Source organism: Emys orbicularis, chromosome 13 (genome assembly GCF_028017835.1).
Source record: "Emys orbicularis isolate rEmyOrb1 chromosome 13, rEmyOrb1.hap1, whole genome shotgun sequence".
Classification (NCBI taxonomy): domain Eukaryota; kingdom Metazoa; phylum Chordata; order Testudines; family Emydidae; genus Emys; species Emys orbicularis.
In genome coordinates, this window is record NC_088695.1 from 19,101,140 (window position 1) to 19,120,115 (window position 18,976).

The window sequence follows — 18,976 nt, forward strand, 5'->3', positions numbered from 1 at the left end:
TCCTAGATGGGAAGCCCAAAACTGTAACCGAGGCGGGGGAGATTGGAGCCAAATGGGTGGAGGTGACAGAAAAGAAAAAAGCTAGTAGCAGTTGGAGCGAATATCAGAAGGGGCAAGCCGAAACAAAACCTTATCACCGGGGACAACCCAAGGCCCCACCCACATCCCAAGGGAAACCCCAGATGCCTTCTCACCCCACCACACCAGTCTCCATCAACCAACATCGCCCCGGTGATACCTTAGCAGGGCGATGTTTTAAATGTAATGAACTGGGGCATATAAAGGCTCACTGCCCCAAGAACCCCAACCGATTACAGTTCATTACACCCCAATCACACCAAAGAACCCCAGACCCAGATGCCTCTCTCATACCCTCGGAGCGAAGGGAAACCTTGAGAGTGGGCGGAAAGAAGGTTATCGCTTGGAGGGACACTGGGGCACAAGTGTCAACTATCCACCAATCCCTAGTGAACCCCAAACTCATCAACCCTGAGGCTACAATGACAATTCAACCCTTCGTGTCACAGTCTGTAACCTTGCCTACAGCCCAGTTGCATGTCCAGTACAAGGGCTGGTCAGGAATGTGGACTTTTGCAGTCTATGACAATTATCCCATTCCCATGCTGCTGGGGGAAGACTTGGCCAACCATGTGAAGCTAGCCAAGAGGGTGGGAATAGTCACCCGCAGCCAGGCTAAGCAAGCTTTCACCCCCATCCCTGTTCCTGAGCCGTCCACCAGGGCCCCGTCTGTGTTACCGGAGACCCAAACACAGGTGGTGGAACCGGATCCCCTGCCAACGACTGCAACAGCCGTAGTGGATCCAATCCCAGAGACCCAGCCAAAGCCAGTCCCAGAACCGGAACTGGCAACGCAACCAGCACCAGAACCATTGTCAGCACTGAGTCCAGCGCTTGCAAGCCCATCTACAACTCCAATGCCAGAGGACACCAGCGAGCCTGAACTGGCGGAAGCAGCAGATAACCTTACCCAAGAGGCTCAGCCAGAGCCTGAGATACCACATAGTGCACCAGCGAACAGCGGTTCACAGTCAATGGAAACAGCCCCAGCACCTGCATCGCTTCCAGAGGGACCAAGCCCCAGTCCACAGTCCAAGGAGGAACTGATGTCTCCAGCATCAAGGGAACAGTTCCAGGCCGAGCAGGAAGCAGATGACAGCCTTCAAAAAGCTTGGGAGGCGGCGCGGAGCACCCCACCGCCTCTCAGCTCTTCTAACCGATCCCGGTTTGTTGTAGAACAAGGGCTTTTATACAAGGAGACTCTTTCTGGTGGGCACCAGGAAGACTGGCATCCTCAAAGACAGTTGGTAGTTCCCACTAAGTATCGGGTAAAGCTCTTGAGCTTAGCCCATGATCATCCCAGTGGCCATTCTGGGGTGAACAGAACCAAAGACCGGTTGGGGAAGTCCTTCCACTGGGAGGGAATGGGCAAGGACGTTGCTAATTATGTCCGGTCTTGTGAGGTGTGCCAATGAGTGGGAAAGCCCCAAGACCAGGTTAAAGCCCCTCTCCAGCCACTACCCATAATTGAGGTCCCATTTCAGCGAGTAGCTGTGGATATTCTGGGTCCTTTCCCAAAGAAGACACCCAGAGGAAAGCAGTACGTACTGACTTTCATGGATTTTGCTACCCGATGGCCGGAAGCTGTACCCTTAAGCAACACCAAGGCTAAAAGTGTGTGCCAGGCATTAGCAGACATTTTTGCCAGGGTAGGTTGGCCCTCCGACATCCTTACAGATTCGGGAACTAATTTCCTGGCAGGGACCATGAAAAACCTGTGGGAAGCTCATGGGGTGAATCACTTGGTTGCCACCCCTCATCACCATCAAACCAATGGTCTGGTGGAGAGGTTTAATGGAACTTTGGGGGCCATGATACGTAAATTCGTAAATGAACACTCCAATAATTGGGACCTAGTGTTGCAGCAGTTGCTTTTTGCCTACAGGGCTGTACCACATCCCAGTTTAGGGTTTTCACCATTTGAACTTGTGTATGGCCGCGAGGTTAAGGGGCCATTACAGTTGGTGAAGCAGCAATGGGAGGGGTTTACGCCTTCTCCAGGAACTAACATTCTAGACTTTGTAAGCAACCTACAAAACACCCTCCGACACTCTTTAGCCCTTGCTAAAGAAAACCTAAAGGATGCTCAGGAAGAGCAAAAGGCCTGGTATGATAAACATTCCAGAGAACGGTCCTTCAAAGTAGGAGACCAAGTCATGGTCTTAAAGGCGCTCCAGGCCCATAAAATGGAAGCGTCGTGGGAAGGACCATTCACGGTCCAGGAGCGCCTAGGAGCTGTTAACTATCTCATAGCCTCCCCCACCTCCAACATAAAGCCTAAGGTATACCATGTTAATTCTCTTAAGCCCTTTTATTCTAGAGAATTAAACGTTTGCCAGTTTACAGCCCAGGAAACTGATGACGCGGAGTGGCCTGCAGGTGTCTACTATGAAGGAAAAAGGAATGGTGGCGTGGAAGAGGTGAACCTCTCCACGACCCTGGGAGGTCTGCAGCGACAGCAGATAAAGGAGCTGTGCACAAGCTTTGCACCGATTTTCTCAGCCACTCCAGGACGGACCGAACGGGCATACCACTCCATTGACACAGGTAATGCTCACCCAATTAGAACCCCACCCTACCGGGAGTCACCTCATGCCCAAGCGGCTATACAAAGGGAGATCCAGGACATGCTACAGATGGGTATAATCCGCCCCTCTACCAGTGCATGGGCATCTCCAGTGGTTCTAGTTCCCAAACCAGATGGGGAAATACGCTTTTGCGTGGACTACCGTAAGCTAAATGCTGTAACTCGTCCTGACAACTATCCAATGCCACGCACAGATGAGCTATTGGAGAAATTGGGACATGCCCAATTCATCTCTACTTTAGACTTAACCAAGGGGTACTGGCAAGTACCACTAGATGAACCCGCTAAGGAAAGGTCCGCCTTCGTCACCCAGGCAGGGGTGTATGAATTCAATGTACTCCCTTTCGGGTTGCGAAATGCACCCGCCACCTTCCAAAGACTTGTAGATGGTCTCTTAGCGGGATTGGGAGAATCTGCCGTTGCCTATCTCGATGATGTGGCCATTTTTTCTGATTCATGGACAGAACACCTGGAGCACCTGAAAAAAGTCTTCGAGCGCATCCGGCAGGCAGGACTAACTGTTAAGGCTAAAAAGTGTCAAATAGGCCAAAACAGAGTGGCGTACCTGGGACACCAGGTGGGTCAAGGAACTATAAATCCCCTACAGGCCAAAGTGGATGCTATCCAAAAGTGGCCGGTTCCAAAGTCAAAGAAACAGGTCCAATCCTTCTTAGGCTTGGCCGGATATTATAGGCGATTTGTACCACACTACAGCCAAATCGCCGCCCCGCTGACAGACCTAACCAGAAAGAAACAGCCAAATGCAGTTCAGTGGACTGATAAGTGTCAAAAGGCCTTTAACCAGCTTAAGGCAACACTCATGTCTGACCCTGTGCTAAGGGCCCCAGACTTTGACAAACCGTTCCTAGTAACCACAGATGCGTCCGAGCGAGGCGTGGGAGCAGTTTTAATGCAGGAAGGACCAGATCAAGAATTCCATCCTGTCGTGTTTCTCAGCAAGAAACTGTCTGAGAGGGAAAGCCACTGGTCAATCAGCGAAAAGGAATGCTACGCCATTGTGTACGCGCTGGAAAAGCTACGCCCATATGTTTGGGGACGGCGGTTCCAACTACAAACAGACCATGCTGCGCTACAGTGGCTTCATACCGCCAAGGGAAATAACAAAAAACTTCTTCGGTGGAGTTTAGCTCTCCAAGATTTTGATTTTGAAATACAACACATTTCGGGAGCTTCTAACAAAGTGGCTGATGCACTCTCCCGGGAAAGTTTCCCAGAGTTAACTGGTTAACAATTGTTCTTGAAATAAAACATATTGTTAGTTTTTATATAATCAGTAGTATGTCTAAAGGTACATGTGTTTTATTAACTCTGTTTTCTCCTAGAGCTCCAGGAAGAAATCACAGCCAGTGTGGAACCGGACGTCCAACACTATCTGTGATTTGGGGGGCGTGTCATAACTATAAAGGGAAGGGTGACAGCTCGCCTGTGTACAGTGCTATGGAATCCCTCCTAGCCAGAGACTCCAAATCCTTTTACCTGTAAAGGGTTAAGAAGCTCGGGTAACCTGGCTGACACCTGACCCCAAGGACCAATAAGGGGACAAGATACTTTCAAATCTTGGGGGGGGGAAGGCTTTTGTGTGTGTCCTTTGTTTAAGGGGTTGTTCGCTCTTGGGACTGAGAGGGACCAGACATCAATCCAGGTTCTCCCCATCTTTCTAAACAAGTCTCTCTTATTTCATAATTGTAAGTAAAAGCCAGGCAAGGCGTCTTAGATTTACTTTGTTTTTCTCAACTTGTAAATGTACCGTTTACTAGAGTGCTTATCTTGTTTGCTATACTTTGAACCTAAGACAGAGGGGATTCCTCTGAGCTCTTTAAGTTTGATTACCCTGTAAAGTTATTTTCCATACTGATTTTGCAGAGATGATTTTTACCTTTTGCTTTAATTAAAAGCCTTCTTTTTAAGAACCTGATTGATTTCTCCTTGTTTTAAGATCCAAAGGGGGTTTGGATCTGTATTCACCAGGAGTTGGTGAAAGGAAGGAGGGGGGAAGGGTCAATTTCTCCTTGTTTAAGATCCAAGGAGTTTGGATCTGTATTCACCAGGGAATTGGTGAAAGGTTTCTCAAGGCTTCCCAGGGAGGGAATTCTTAAGATGGTGGCAGCGGACCAGAGCTAAGCTGGTAGATAAGCTTAGAAGTTTTCATGCAGGCCCCTACATTTGTACCCTAAAGTTCAAAGTGGGGATACAGCCTTGACACAGGCCTTTTCTCCCCAGCAGACCAGAATTATTTTAAAGCTCTCCTGGAGCCCCCCAAAAGTGCTACATAGAAACTCATTGTTTTAAAAAATAAACAGGGTTTCTTGAAACACAAAATTGTCCCCCAGTGCTGACTAATAAGAAGCCAGTCCCTGATTGCAGCTAGAGCTCTTTCTAGTCAGGGCCGGCTCCAGGGTTTTTGCCGCCCCAAATGGTGGGGGGGAAAAAAAAAGCCGCGATTGCGATCGGCGGCAGCTCCACCGCGCCGCTTTCTTCTTTGGCAGCACTTCGGCGGCAGGTCCTTCCCTCTGAGAGGGACCAAGGGACCCACCGCCGAATTGCCACGGAAGAGCCCGACGTACTGCCCCTTCCCCTTGGCTGCCCCAAGCACCTGCTTGCTGAGCTGGTGCTTGGAGCCGGCCCTGTTTCTAGTGAGCAGTCATTTTCACTAAGATCAGGAAAATCACCCAGGCCCCCCATCCTTCCAAGCAGTGCTTCTATATCCTGGGAAATTTCCCAAAAGCTGGGAATTTTTGAGTAAAATGTTTTGAATGAAAATTCCCAATTTCCCAAGTTGAAACATTTTATTCACAAATTCCCAGGTTTGGGGAAATTTCCCAGGTTATAGAAGCACTGTAAAAAACTTTATCTGGGAATTTTTCACCAGATTTGGGAAATTTTTAGCGCTAGGTTGGGAAAAGTTGGCATCACGATATAGAAGCACTGCTTCCAAGGTATTTCAGAGGCTGTGCCATGATTGGCAAAGGTGGGGTGGAAATGTTCAGACAGACCCCCCCCAGTCTAAGCCCCCTGGGCTCATCCCTGAGGGAGTGGGTAATGTGGGGAGACTTTTAAAATTCCGAATACCCCCCACCCACCCCTCTCCTGTGCCCCCAGCTCTGCTCCTTCCCCCTGTTACTCCCCTAACTGGGCAGAGCTGGGTAAATCTGCCACGTTTCATGGGTCTCCTACTTCTCTCCTTCTTTTTCTCTCCCTCTTCATCTTACTTTTTGCCCTTAACCTTCCTGACAGCTCCCCCCTCCCCCAGACAGATGAAGGGGAGTCCCCACTGGGGCAGACTGAGATTCCCAGAGGGGCTGCGAGATCTGAGCCTCCCTGTGTAGTCACTTTCCTGCCTGGGCCCAGCCCTTTCCCCCGGGTCTTTCCCCTCACCTGCAGGCTCCGGCTCAAGGGCTGGTGTTGGCAGAGCCCGGGGCTGCCCCAGGGGCTGGTTCCAGCTGCCGCAGAAAGTCCCACCCTGGGGCTGGGCACAGAGAGGCTTGAACAGACCCAACTGGGGAGCAGCAGCGGCTCAGCTCCAGCTCCCAGATCACAACGGAGGCAAAAGCAGCGTCTGACCCAGGAAGCTCAACCCCTGATATCCTGAGCAGAGAGAGCAAAGCAGCGTCCTTCCCCTGTGCCCCCAGCGCCACAGGAATCAGTGGGACATGGCCGCAGCTCCCCAGCAACTCTGGAGGGGGCTGGGGGGCTGCACAGCAGGGGCTGAGTGTGATTTATTGCTGCTGCTTCTCCTGTGCCGAACACAAACCAACCCACAGCAGCTCTTGGAAATGGTCCCATCAGTGAAATATTTTGAATTGTTGAAGAACAATAAGCTAAGAAGGGTAATTACAGAGCGAAGTCTCCAAACAATGCTGTCGGCTCACTCAGGGAGGTGGCGGGGGTACCCTGGCACTGAGGAGGCCCAACCATTGATGCCCAAGTGGGTCTGGCCAGGGTAAAGATCTGCCACGCTGCTTATTATATTCTAATTTTCATTGTCGCTGGAGGGCAACAAGCAACTCTCTCCAGCCTTGGCACAGCTGCCTTCTGCCTCAGTGTCTCAAAAAGAACATTGGGGATGCAGCGACACCGTTTCGGTGATACGGGCAGTTGCTCTAGTTGCCGGGTCAGCGACAAAACAGGAAAACAATGGGGTGAAATTAATTTTCCTTGTGGACTAAATGGATCCACATATTCATTTCTGTAGTTATATTCGTATTGTTTGATGGGCTGTTTCTAAGTGTAATTTGCATTTGGCAGCAGGGTTGAATCTCTATTTATTTTATCTTTTGTATTGGTGTCGATCTAAAATGTGTGCTTACTTCTTGAGCATCATGGCAAATTACACTGGTCTACAATTTTTGAGAAGTCGTCTGCTTCAGAGATAAAATGTGCTATTTATTATGTATTTTGATGTGCTGAATTCAAATATGACAATTAAAACAACTGATTGGCTACTGTTTCTAAGATATTTAAGTTTTTACATTTTATGTCTATGTATATTGTGTAGATAGTAGAGTTTTAATCATAAATTGTAAACCTAGGTCTTTTCATGTGTTTATGGTTGCTTTACATGATAATATTTCACCTGTCCTTTTTATGTAACACTTTAAAAATCAGCAAAAGGGCTATGGAAATAAAATTTATTATGAAACAAAAGGCAAAAAACTATTATGTACATAGTTTAGTCCTATTCAGTGTCTACTCAGCACTTCTTGGCTTGTCTCTTGTATTCATTAAATGGAGCATCTCTTGTCACTGTCCAGCAATAGTCTGCAAGCATTGATGGGCTCCATTTGCCCTGATAGCGTTTCTCCATTGTTACAATGTCCTGGTGAAATCGCTCGCCGTGCTCGTCGCTCACTGCTCCGCAGTTCAGTGGGAAAAAAATCTAGATGAGAGTGCAAAAAATGTATCTTTAGTGACATGTTGCAACCAAGGCTTTTGTATGCCTTGAGGAGGTTTTCCACCAACAACCTGTAGTTGTCTGCCTTGTTGTTTCCGAGAAAATTTATTGCCACTAACTGGAAGGCTTTCCATGCTGTCTTTTCCTTGCCACGCAGTGCATGGTCAAATGCATCATCTCGAAGAAGTTCACGAATCTGAGGACCAACAAAGATACCTTCCTTTATCTTAGCTTCACTTAACCTTGGAAATTTTCCACGGAGGTACTTGAAAGCTGCTTGTGTTTTGTCAATGGCCTTGACAAAGTTCTTCATCAGACCCAGCTTGATGTGTAAGGGTGGTAACAAAATCTTCCTTGATTCAACAAGTGGTGGATGCTGAACACTTTTCCTCCCAGGCTCCAATGGCTGTCGGAGTGGCCAATCTTTCTTGATGTAGTGGGAATCTCTTGCACGACTATCCCATTCGCAGAGAAAACAGCAGTACTTTGTGTATCCAGTCTGCAGACCAAGCAAGAGAGCAACAACCTTCAAATCGCCACAAAGCTGCCACTGATGTTGGTCATAGTTTATGCACCGCAAAAGTTGTTTCATGTTGTAATAGGTTTCCTTCATATGGACTGCATGACCAATTGGAATTGATGGCAAAACATTGCCATTATGCAGTAAAACAGCTTTAAGACTCGTCTTCGATGAATCAATGAACAGTCTCCACTCATCTGGATCGTGAACGATGTTGAGGGCTGCCATCACACCATTGATGTTGTTGCAGGCTACAAGATCACCTTCCATGAAGAAGAATGGGACAAGATCCTTTTGACGGTCACGGAACATGGAATCCCTAACATCACCTGCCAGGAGATTCCACTGCTGTAGTCTGGAGCCCAACAGCTCTGCCTTACTCTTGGGTAGTTCCAAATCCGTGACAAGGTCATTCAGTTCACCTTGTGTTATGAGGTGTGGTTCAGAGGAGGAGGATGGGAGAAAATGTGGGTCCTGTGACACTGATGGTTCAGGACCAGAAGTTTCATCCTCTTCCTCATCTGACTCAAGTGAGAATGATTCTGGTGCATCAGGAACCGGCAGTCCTTCTCCGTGGGGTACTGGGCGTATAGCTGATGGAATGTTTGGATAATGCACAGTCCACTTTTTCTTCTTTGACACACCTTTCCCAACTGGAGGCACCATGCAGAAGTAACAATTGCTGGTATGATCTGTTGGCTCTCTCCAAATCATTGGCACTGCAAAAGGCATAGATTTCCTTTTCCTGTTCAACCACTGGCGAAGATTTGTTGCACAAGTGTTGCAGCATATGTGTGGGGCCCACCTCTTGTCCTGATCTCCAATTTTGCAGCCAAAATAAAGGTGATAGGCTTTCTTAACCATAGTGGTTATACTGCGCTTTTGTGATGCAAAAGTCACTTCACCACAAACATAGCAGAAGTTATCTGCACTGTTCACACAAGTACGAGGCATCTCTGCTCACTTTGGCTAAACAGAAATGTGTCCCTTTGCAAAATCAAACACTGACAAATAAGAGAGCACCACACTGTATGATTTCTAGAGCTGATATAGGGCAATTTGTTCAGCAGAGTGATGTAAGCTTCGTTATGATTGCATCATCCATGACTTCTAGGAATAACATGATGCAATTCATATCATGTATGACGCAATACCAGCTTCAGATTGCATCATTCATTGTTTTGCCTAAAAAGCAAGTACTGTCCAAACCCAGTCATAGATTTATTCATAGATCCAGTCAAAGATGTATTTTAGTCATTTCTGGTTTAAATTGAGATCCCTTCCCTTTATAACTCACTTATCCTCCGCCATTCCCAAGTCAAGGGTCGTATACACTGACCGAATAGCATATCTTGAAAACTAGAGCCAATCAACAATTTTAAGCATCATTTTCGTTCTCGGTGACCCAGAATTAGTAAAGTTTGACTACATTTATTTCAGAAGCATTTTGGCTGTAGAGCAGTGTTACAGATACGGCACTAATCAGTTTGATCTGGCAAACCCCTAGGAGATTCCCAGTTCTCTACAGACCCACACGAGAGCCCCTGAAGCTCAAGCCAAGACATGCAACTTTCCCCTCCAAGGAGATCTTTGGGCACACAGTCCTTTTTCCTTAAGAAATCCTCCCAGAATGAGAGCCATGAAACAGGAATATCAGGACCCCTGCAGTTCATGGCCCTGGGCAGCCAGGCTGGGTCCAGACTCCCAGGTGGGAGTCCCCAGAGCTCTGCAGAGAGTGACTCTCCCCTCCCTGCTCCACGCTGTAGGCACACCTTTGCCTACACAGCCCTGAGAATCACACTGGCCTTTGCTGCTGCTTTGTCACATGGCAAACTCCTGGGTCGCTCGTTCCCACTCACACAGTTAGTCCAGCCTCTCCAGGACAATAGGGATTATTTGCCCTTATGGCCTTCCCCAACCCCCATTGGCTTTTCCAACTCCAGGGCCTTACTCCCCGCGGGCTCCCAGAGCCATTCCCCATCCCTGGCAGGGCTGGTCTGTTTCCCTGCAGCTCAGACAATGCCCCAGGGCTTTTATGAACACCTGCACTAAGACATTGGGGCTGGTTGTTTCAGACAGTAGCAAACCCATGGGATATTTTGGCCGGTGGCAGCATTTGTTCACTGCCCTCTAGAACAGGTCCAGTGCTGGGGTTGTGATCAGAGCCCTAGGGCAGGGGTTGGATGGCTCCAGCGTGCAACAGAGCCAAGGGGGAGAAGAGAGAACAGGACAGCAGAGTACTGGTGAACCAGGGGATCTCCCCAAGACAGAGATGCAGGCAACACAACAGGGACCTACAGAATCACAGACACCCACAGGAAAGTGTGGGTAGGATCCAGCACCCGATGGAAAGCGAACACCTGGGATGGAGTCTGGCCAGGGGCTCTGCAGCTGCTCTATGCCCATGAGAAATGTCACAATTCTGCCCATGAGTCACTGGATTCCTCACTGAGCTGGGGCAGAGCAGATGGGACAGATGCTGGAGACGCTGCTGGGGAGAAGGAGACGAGCTGCTCCCCATCTGGAAATGTCCATCTATCCATCGTCTCTAGCTGTGGGTGTCCTCTGGGGCTCACCCCCAGCCAGGGCTCCTGGATTCTGCCTCTGAGGATGTTTCTCTCCTGCCCCAATTAAACCCCTTGTAGAGGGGAAGAGAAGACCGAGAGTTCCAGCCCAGAGGCCATCAGAGCTGCCAGAGCAAGGACACGGATGTACCTGCAATCCAGCTTCTAAAGCTGGATGGGCTGAGACATCAGGGAAAGGGCTGAATATGGGGGAAATGTGTGATTCCTGCAGAGGGAGACAACTCACCCAGTCTGGGACACTTGGCCCCTTTCCCTCCCAGAGCTCAAGAACCAGTGAAATTCCCAGGCTGCTCAGGAAAATGGGATTTGCCAGAAATGTAAATAAAACTTCTTATTTGGGGCGGGGGGGGGGGGGAAACCCCAACAAATAACTGAGCAATATTGAGAAAATAATTTAATGAGTAATAAAGACTCCACTGACACCTGATTTTCCAGAAACTTAAGACACCCCACCTTCCCCATCCTCCAGAAACAGAAAGAAAATGTTTCCTGGGATGACAATTTAAGGAATAATCCCAGTGTGCAACTATGTGAACCGAGCCCCTGCCTGAAAACAGGGACCAGGAAATCCAGTTAAATCCTTCGGCTCAGTAAAAGCCTCCTCGTGACAGAGAGCCAGGAAGGGATGGGAGGGTCAGAGATTAATACAATACAGTAATAATAATAAAATCACTGTCCTGGTGCCTCTGTCGTCCTGAGCCACTGAGCACACACGTAAATAGTGGGGCCACTTGACTCCCTTGGGAGTTGGGCAACTGTTGTTATCCCAATTGTAGAGATGGGAGGAACGGACATAGGAAGAGGTGGGGAAGTGGCTGGCACTAGTCTATGAGACGTTTCAGGTGAAATATCAGAGAGATCTTGGCCTTGTACCTTTTCCCACACACGGAACATTCATAGGGGCACTCACCCGTGTGCATTCTCTGATGTCTAATGAGGTTAGATTTACGACTGAAACTTTTCCTGCAGTCAGGGCAGTTATAAGGTCTCTCTCCCATGTGGATTCTCCGGTGGACAATGAGGTTAGGGCTCTGGCTGAAGCTTTTCCCACAGTCAGGGCAGCTATAGGGTTTCTCTCCAGTGTGGACTCTCTCATGTACAATAAGGTCGGAGGTGCAAGAGAAACTTTCTCCACAATCGGGGCATCCATAGGGTCTCTCGCCCGTGTGAATCCTCCGATGTCTAGTCACATGCGAGCGCTGAGTGAAGGTTTCTCCACAGTCCGGGCATTTATGGCATTTCTCTCCTGTGTGGACCCTCTGATGTGCAAGAAGGCCTGAGCTGTCCCTGAAGCTTTTCCTGCAGTCAGTGCACTTATAGGGTTTCTCTCCTGTGTGGGTTCGCTGATGTCTAATAAGGTTGGAGTGGTCATTGAATTGTTTCCCACACTCAGGGCAGTTATAGGGGGTCTCTCCCGTGTGAGATCTCTGATGTCTAATAAGGTGGGATTTACAATTGAAGCTTTTTCTGCACTCAGGGCAGTTGTAGGGTCTGTCGCCTGTGTGGACCCTCTGGTGTCTTATAAGGTTTGAACTGCACTTGAAGCTTCTCCAGCACTCAGCACATTCGAACCACTTCTCCTTAGTGCAGGTTCTCGGCTGGGTCATGGCCTCATTACAATCCTCCAAACCTCCCACGCTGTGAGTGGATTCACCCAGTGTCTTCCCTGGTGGGTTTCCCTGCTGCTTCTCTGGCCTGCACTGAGTTTCTTGGGCTTGTCCCTGCCCAGAAATCTGGGAATCATCCCCTTCACACCTTCCCAGCAACGACCCCTTTGCTTCCATTCGCTCAGGACTTTCTGAATAAGGATTCTCTTTGTTGCTTTCACTTAAGATTTCATCACCTGCTGGGACAGAGAGAGAATCTGGACAGGAGTCATTCCCTGTGCTGGGGCAAAAGGGAAGGTGAGAAAAGGGGAACGGGAAAGCGGGGAAACAAGCCAAAATAATATCTGGGAAGACTGACAAATCAGGAGTTGAATCCCCCCCACCCCCCAATCCTTCCCTGGAAGAAAGAGAGGATACGATACCTACTGGGCACAATCCTGACCTGGGGGCAATGAGTTAGAACTGGAGGAGCTCAAGGGGCCTGCGTGGGAATCCCAGCACTTTAAGTCAATGAGGGATGGTTTCCACATCCGTTTAACCAATCTCTCACCTCTGGGGATGTTTCTCTGGATCTCTCTAGCCTGGGACCCCTGGAGATAAAGGACCCACGGCTCTTCCGCTTGGTCCAGCTGGGAGATCACGCTGGGCTTGGGAATTGGAAAACCTGCTCCGGGAAAAGAAATGAAGTGAGATCAGAGTTTTACAGTTGTTCTGAGACAGCTGTTTCCAGATGTGCTGGATGGGTGGATTTTATGACTCTGACACAGTGCCACTGTGCAAACTCTTTACACCTTCCTAACCCTGCTGAGCCTATGGAGCTGATCCCTCTGAAATCTAAGGGATCAGAGAAGAACCCCTGAGCAGAAGGCAACCTGGGCACTTCAAAAATGCCCAGCTTCTAAGACTGAGGGCACAGGAATCCTTACCCAGTGAGGTCACATTCCTGTAATTCTCCTGCATGACGTCCCTGTACAGGGCTCTCTGACCCAGGTCCAACAGCGCCCATTCCCCCTTGGTGAAATACACAGCCACCTCCTCGAAGGTCACGGGCATCTGTATCAACAAGAGTCCCCCACTCAGAACCTGCTGCCCCAGCCACAGCCCCCACTCCCCCCCCCCCCCCCGCAGGCTCAGTCACAGAAAGAGCTGGGAAAATCCCCCTCAGCCCCGGAGAGCAGGAACATTCCTGCAGGAGAACAACCTGGTTGGCTTGGCCATGAGGGGCTCTGGCTTAACCTTTCCTGCTCTCTGCTAATCTCCGGGCTCCCCTGTGCTGGGTCTGAGCTGACTAACAAACTCTGCTCTGTTTGGAAAAGGCTGCCGGGTGTCACTGCAAATCCTGGACCCTGCAGAGCGGGCAGGTCTCTGACCAGGAGTCTGGCTCAGTTGGATTCATTGGACAGAGCTCACGGTGTGAAGCACCAGGGCTGGAGCCCAGACACTCGGTGTTGGAGGCAGTGAGGCCATGTGGCCTCCCCTTGCAGAAGAGTGGGACTCCTGGGGGGTCTGGTCCACTGAAGGGGAACCCCCAAGGGACTGTTAAAAAGCTGGGGGTGTCACACCGATCCTGTGGATCTGTGACAGCAGCTAGGATGCATACTGAGGAGGGTGAAGGAGGATATGGGGGTGGAAGTGGGAGGTAGGCCAAAGTCTGGACAGGGGTTGCATGGGGTGGGGGAGGAGACAAAGGAGGGCACAGAGGGATGTGATTGTGGGGGGATGGGAGCAGATGATGGTTGGATGCATGGGGGAAGGCGCACAGGGATTTGGGTGTTGAGGAGACTGTCAGGAGGTAGCTGGAAGGGTTCCCAGGGGGACATGAGACGGGATTGGCAGGAGACAGGGGATATAAGAGGCAGAATGAAGAGGGCGCAGGGGGATGTATTTGGGGGGGGGGGAGATGGGAAGCAGACTGAGGAGGGTGCTGGGGAGGTGGGGTTCAGAGACACACCGGGAAGGGGACAGGCCCAGACTGAGCAGGGGGTGGTCAGATATTTTATAGCTTAAAAGCTGGTGCTATTCAGGCCCAACTTCTGACATTAAAGCAGGAATTTCATTGACTGGTCTCCTCCCCTTCATAGAATCATAGAATCATAGAATATCAGGGTTGGAAGGGACCTCAAGAGGTCATCTAGTCCAACCCCCTGCTCAAAGCAGGACCAATTCCCAACTAAATCATCCCAGCCAGGGCTTTGTCAAGCCGGGCCTTAAAAACCTCCAAGGAAGGAGACTCCACCACCTCCCTAGGTAACGCATTCCAGTGCTTCACCACCCTCCTAGTGAAATAGTGTTTCCTAATATCCAACCTGGACCTCCCCCACTGCAACTTGAGACCATTGCTCCTTGTTCTGTCATCTGCCACCACTGAGAACAGCCGAACTCCATCCTCTTTGGAACCTCCCTTCAGGTAGTTGAAGGCTGCTATCAAATCCCCCCTCATTCTTCTCTTCTGGAGACTAAACAATCCCAGTTCCCTCAGCCTCTCCTCATAAGTCATGTGCTCCAGACCCCTAATCATTTTTGTTGCCCTCCGCTGGACTCTTTCCAATTTTTCCACATCCTTCTTGTAGTGTGGGGCCCAAAATTGAACACAGTATTCCAGATGAGGCCTCACCAATGTCGAATAAAGGGGAACGATCACGTTCCTCGATCTGCTGGCAATGCCCCTACTTATACAGCCCAAAATGCCGTTAGCCTTCTTGGCAACAAGAGCACACTGTTGACTCATATCCAGCTTCTCGTCCACTGTGACCCCTAGGTCCTTTTCTGCAGAACAGCTACCTAGCCATTCGGTCCCTAGTCTGTAGCAGTGCATGGGATTCTTCCGTCCTAAGTGCAGGACTCTGCACTTATCCTTGTTGAACCTCATCAGGTTTTTTTTGGCCCAATCCTCTAATTTGTCTAGGTCCCTCTGTATCCGATCCCTACCCTCTAGTGTATCTACCACGCCTCCTAGTTTAGTGTCATCTGCAAACTTGCTGAGAGTGCAGTCCACACCATCCTCCAGATCATTAATAAAGATATTAAACAAAACCGGCCCCAGGACCGACCCTTGGGGCACTCCGCTTGAAACCGGCTGCCAACTAGACATGGAGCCATTGATCACTACCCGTTGAGCCCGACGATCTAGCCAGCTTTCTATCCACCTTACAGTCCATTCATCCAGCCCATATTTCTTTAACTTGGCGGCAAGAATACTGTGGGAGACTGTGTCAAAAGCTTTGCTAAAGTCAAGGAATAACACATCCACTGCTTTCCCCTCATCCACAGAGCCAGTTATCTCATCATAGAAGGCAATTAGGTTAGTCAGGCACGACTTCCCTTTGGTGAATCCATGCTGACTGTTCCTGATCACTTTCCTCTCCTCTAAGTGTTTCATAATTGATTCCTTGAGGACCTGTTCCATGATTTTTCCAGGGACTGAGGTGAGGCTGACTGGCCTGTAGTTCCCCGGATCCTCCTTCTTCCCTTTTTTAAAGATGGGCACTACATTAGCCTTTTTCCAGTCATCCGGGACCTCCCCCGATCGCCATGAGTTTTCAAAAATAATGGCTAATGGCTCTGCAATCTCATCCGCCAACTCCTTTAGCACCCTCGGATGCAGCGCATCCGGCCCCATGGACTTGTGCACATCCAGTTTTTCTAAATAGTCCCGAACCACTTCTTTCTCCACATAGGGCTGGTCACCTTCTCCCCATATTGTGCTGCCCAGTGCAGCAGTCTGGGAGCTGACCTTGTTTGTGAAGACAGAGGCAAAAAAATCATTGAGTACATTAGCTTTTTCCACATCCTCGGTCACTAGGTTGCCTCCCACATTCAGTAAGGGGCCCACACTTTCCTTGACTTTCTTCTTGTTGCTAACATACCTGAAGAAACCTTTCTTGTTACTCTTAACATCTCTTGCTAGCTGCAACTCCAAGTGTGATTTGGCCTTCCTGATTTCATTCCTGCATGCCTGAGCAATAGTTTTATACTCCTCCCTGGTCATTTGTCCAATCTTCCACTTCTTGTAAGCTTCTTTTTTGCGTTTAAGTTCAGCAAGGATTTCACTGTTTAGCCAAGCTGGTCGCCTGCCATATTTACTATTCTTTCTACACATCGGGATGTTTTTTTCCTGCAACCGCAATAAGGATTCTTTAAAATACAGCCAGCTCTCCTGGACCCCTTTGCCCTTCATGTTATTCTCCCAGGGGATCCTGCCCATCTGTTCCCTGAGGGAGTCAAAGTCTGCTTTTCTGAAGTCCAGGGTCCGTATTCTGCTGCTCTCCTTTCTTCCTTGTGTCAGGATCCTGAACTCGACCATCTCATGGTCACTGCCTCCCAGGTTCCCATCCACTTTTGCTTCCCCTACTAATTCTTCCCTGTTTGTGAGCAGCAGGTCAAGAAAAGCTCTGCCCCTAGTTGGTTCCTCCAGGACTTGCACCAGGAAATTGTCCCCTACACTTTCCAAAAACTTCCTGGATTGTCTGTGCACCGCTGTATTGCTCTCCCAGCAGATATCAGGGTGATTAAAGTCTCCCATGAGAACCAGGGCCTGCGATCTAGCAACTTCTGCTAGTTGCCAGAAGAAAGCCTCATCCACCTCATCCCCCTGGTCTGGTGGTCTATAGCAGACTCCAACCACGACATCACCCTTGTTGCTCACACTTCTCAACTTTATCCAGAGACTCTCAGGTTTTTCTGCAGTTTCATATCGGAGCTCTGAGCAGTCATACTCCTCTCTTACATACAACGCAACTCCCCCACCTTTTCTGCCCTGCCTGTCCTTCCTGAACAGTTTATATCCATCCATGACAGTACTCCAGTCATGTGAGTTATCCCACCAAGTCTCTGTTATTCCAATCGCATCATAGTTCCCTGATTGTGCCAGGACTTCCAGTTCTCCCTGCTTGTTTCCCAGGCTTCTTGCATTTGTGTATAGGCACTTAAGATAACTCATCGATCGTCCCTCTTTCTCAGCATGAGACAGGAGTCCTCCCCTCTTGCGCTCTCCTGCTTGTGCTTCCTCCCAGGATCCCATTTCCCCACTTACCTCAGGGCTTTGGTCTCCTTCCCCTGGTGAACCTAGTTTAAAGCCCTCCTCACTAGGTTAGCCAGCCTGCTGGCGAAGATGCTCTTCCCTCTCTTCGTTAGGTGGAGCCTGTCTCTGCCCAGCACTCCTCCTTCTTGGAACACCATCCCATGGTCGAAGAATCCAAAGCCTTCTCTCCGACACCACCTGCGTAGCCATTCATTGACTTCCACGATTCGACGGTCTCTACCCAGGCCTTTTCCTTGCACAGGGAGGATGGACGAGAACACCACTTGCGCCTCAAACTCCTTTATCCTTCTTCCCAGAGCCACGTAGTCTGCAGTGATCCGCTCAAGGTCATTCTTGGCAGTATCATTGGTGCCCACATGGAGAAGCAGGAAGGGGTAGCGATCCGAGGGCTTGATGAGTCTCGGCAGTCTCTCCGTCACATCGTGTATCCTAGCTCCTGGCAAGCAGCAGACCTCTCGGTTTTCCCGGTCGGGGCGGCAGATAGATGACTCAGTCCCCCTGAGGAGGGAGTCCCCGACCACCACCACCCTCCTCCTCCTCTTGGGAGTGGTGGTCGTGGAACCCCCATCCCTAGGACAGTGCATCTTTTGCCTTCCAATCGGTGGAGTCTCCTTCTGCTCCCTTCCCTCAGATGGGTCATCTAGTCCACTCTCCGCATTAGTACCTGTGGAGAGAACATGGAAACGATTGCTCACCTGTATCTCCATTGCTGGTGCATGGACGCTCCTCTTTCTCCTTCTGGAAGTCACATGCTGCCAAACCTCTTCACAATCCTTCTGTCCCTGCTGTGCCTGCTCTGAATCTTCAGAACATTGTGGCCGTAGAAGCATCTCCTGACGTCTGTCCAGGAAATCTTCATTTTCCCTTATGCAACGCAGTGTTGATACTCGTTTCTCCAGCCCTCGAACCTTCTCTTCCAATATGGAGACCAGCTTGCACTTTGTACAGACAAAGTCGCTTCTGTCCTGTGGAAGAAAGACAAACATGGCACAACCTGTGCAGGTTACAACAGCTGATCGCTCACCTTCCATATCCCTGTCCTCTTAAGAGCTTCCTCAGCTGTTGCAGGAACTACTCAGAGAAACCTGCAGATGAAAGCCTCAGTGAGCTCTCTCCAGGCGAACTCCCAGGCAAACTCCCTCTGTTAGCCTCTGCTGTTCGCCCTTCTGCATGTCCTGCTCCCTCCCCTTCCCACCGCACATTCAGACAAAGCCCCCAGCCACCCGCACAACCCCCCTGACAACCCCTACCTGAGCTGGGTCTACTGCCGCCATTCCCCTTGGTACTCTGCAGCCTGTCAGGGTGCAAAGGGCAGGGGAGAGATTTCCCGTCCTCTGTCCTGCTGGGAAAATTCATTTAAATTGCCCTGTTGTCTGGGATCATCCTTTGAATTTACTCCCACAATTATTTTCCATGCATTCCTCTCCTCCCCAGCTGAATGTGCAGATGGCACCTGTGTGCACGCCAAAGCCTCGCAGGGGATTCCCACATGGGGGGGGGCACATTTTGCCTCTGTTGTCCCTGAATTTTTTGGGGTGTCTGTTTTCTATGGGAAGCCACTAAACCAACCCTCCCGCCCCTCCCCTGCCCTGCCCTGTCTCTCTTTAGCTCTTCCCCTTTGGGACTTTCAAAGGGCTTCACCCACA

General features: G+C 49.8%; 1 protein-coding gene across 1 annotated transcript in view; it reads right to left on the minus strand.

Annotated features, from left to right (window-relative positions):
• Positions 1-13,342, minus strand: part of LOC135887555 (zinc finger protein 883-like) — a 99,050-nt gene extending 85,708 nt beyond the window's left edge. The window contains exons 1-3 of the mRNA XM_065415282.1: positions 13,216-13,342; positions 12,840-12,953; positions 11,556-12,525 (exon numbers count right to left, since the gene is read on the minus strand). Coding sequence (XP_065271354.1) covers positions 11,556-12,525; positions 12,840-12,953; positions 13,216-13,342 — 1,211 coding nt within the window. The remainder of the gene's footprint in view (positions 1-11,555; positions 12,526-12,839; positions 12,954-13,215) is intronic.
• Between the last annotated feature and the right edge of the window lie 5,634 nt (positions 13,343-18,976).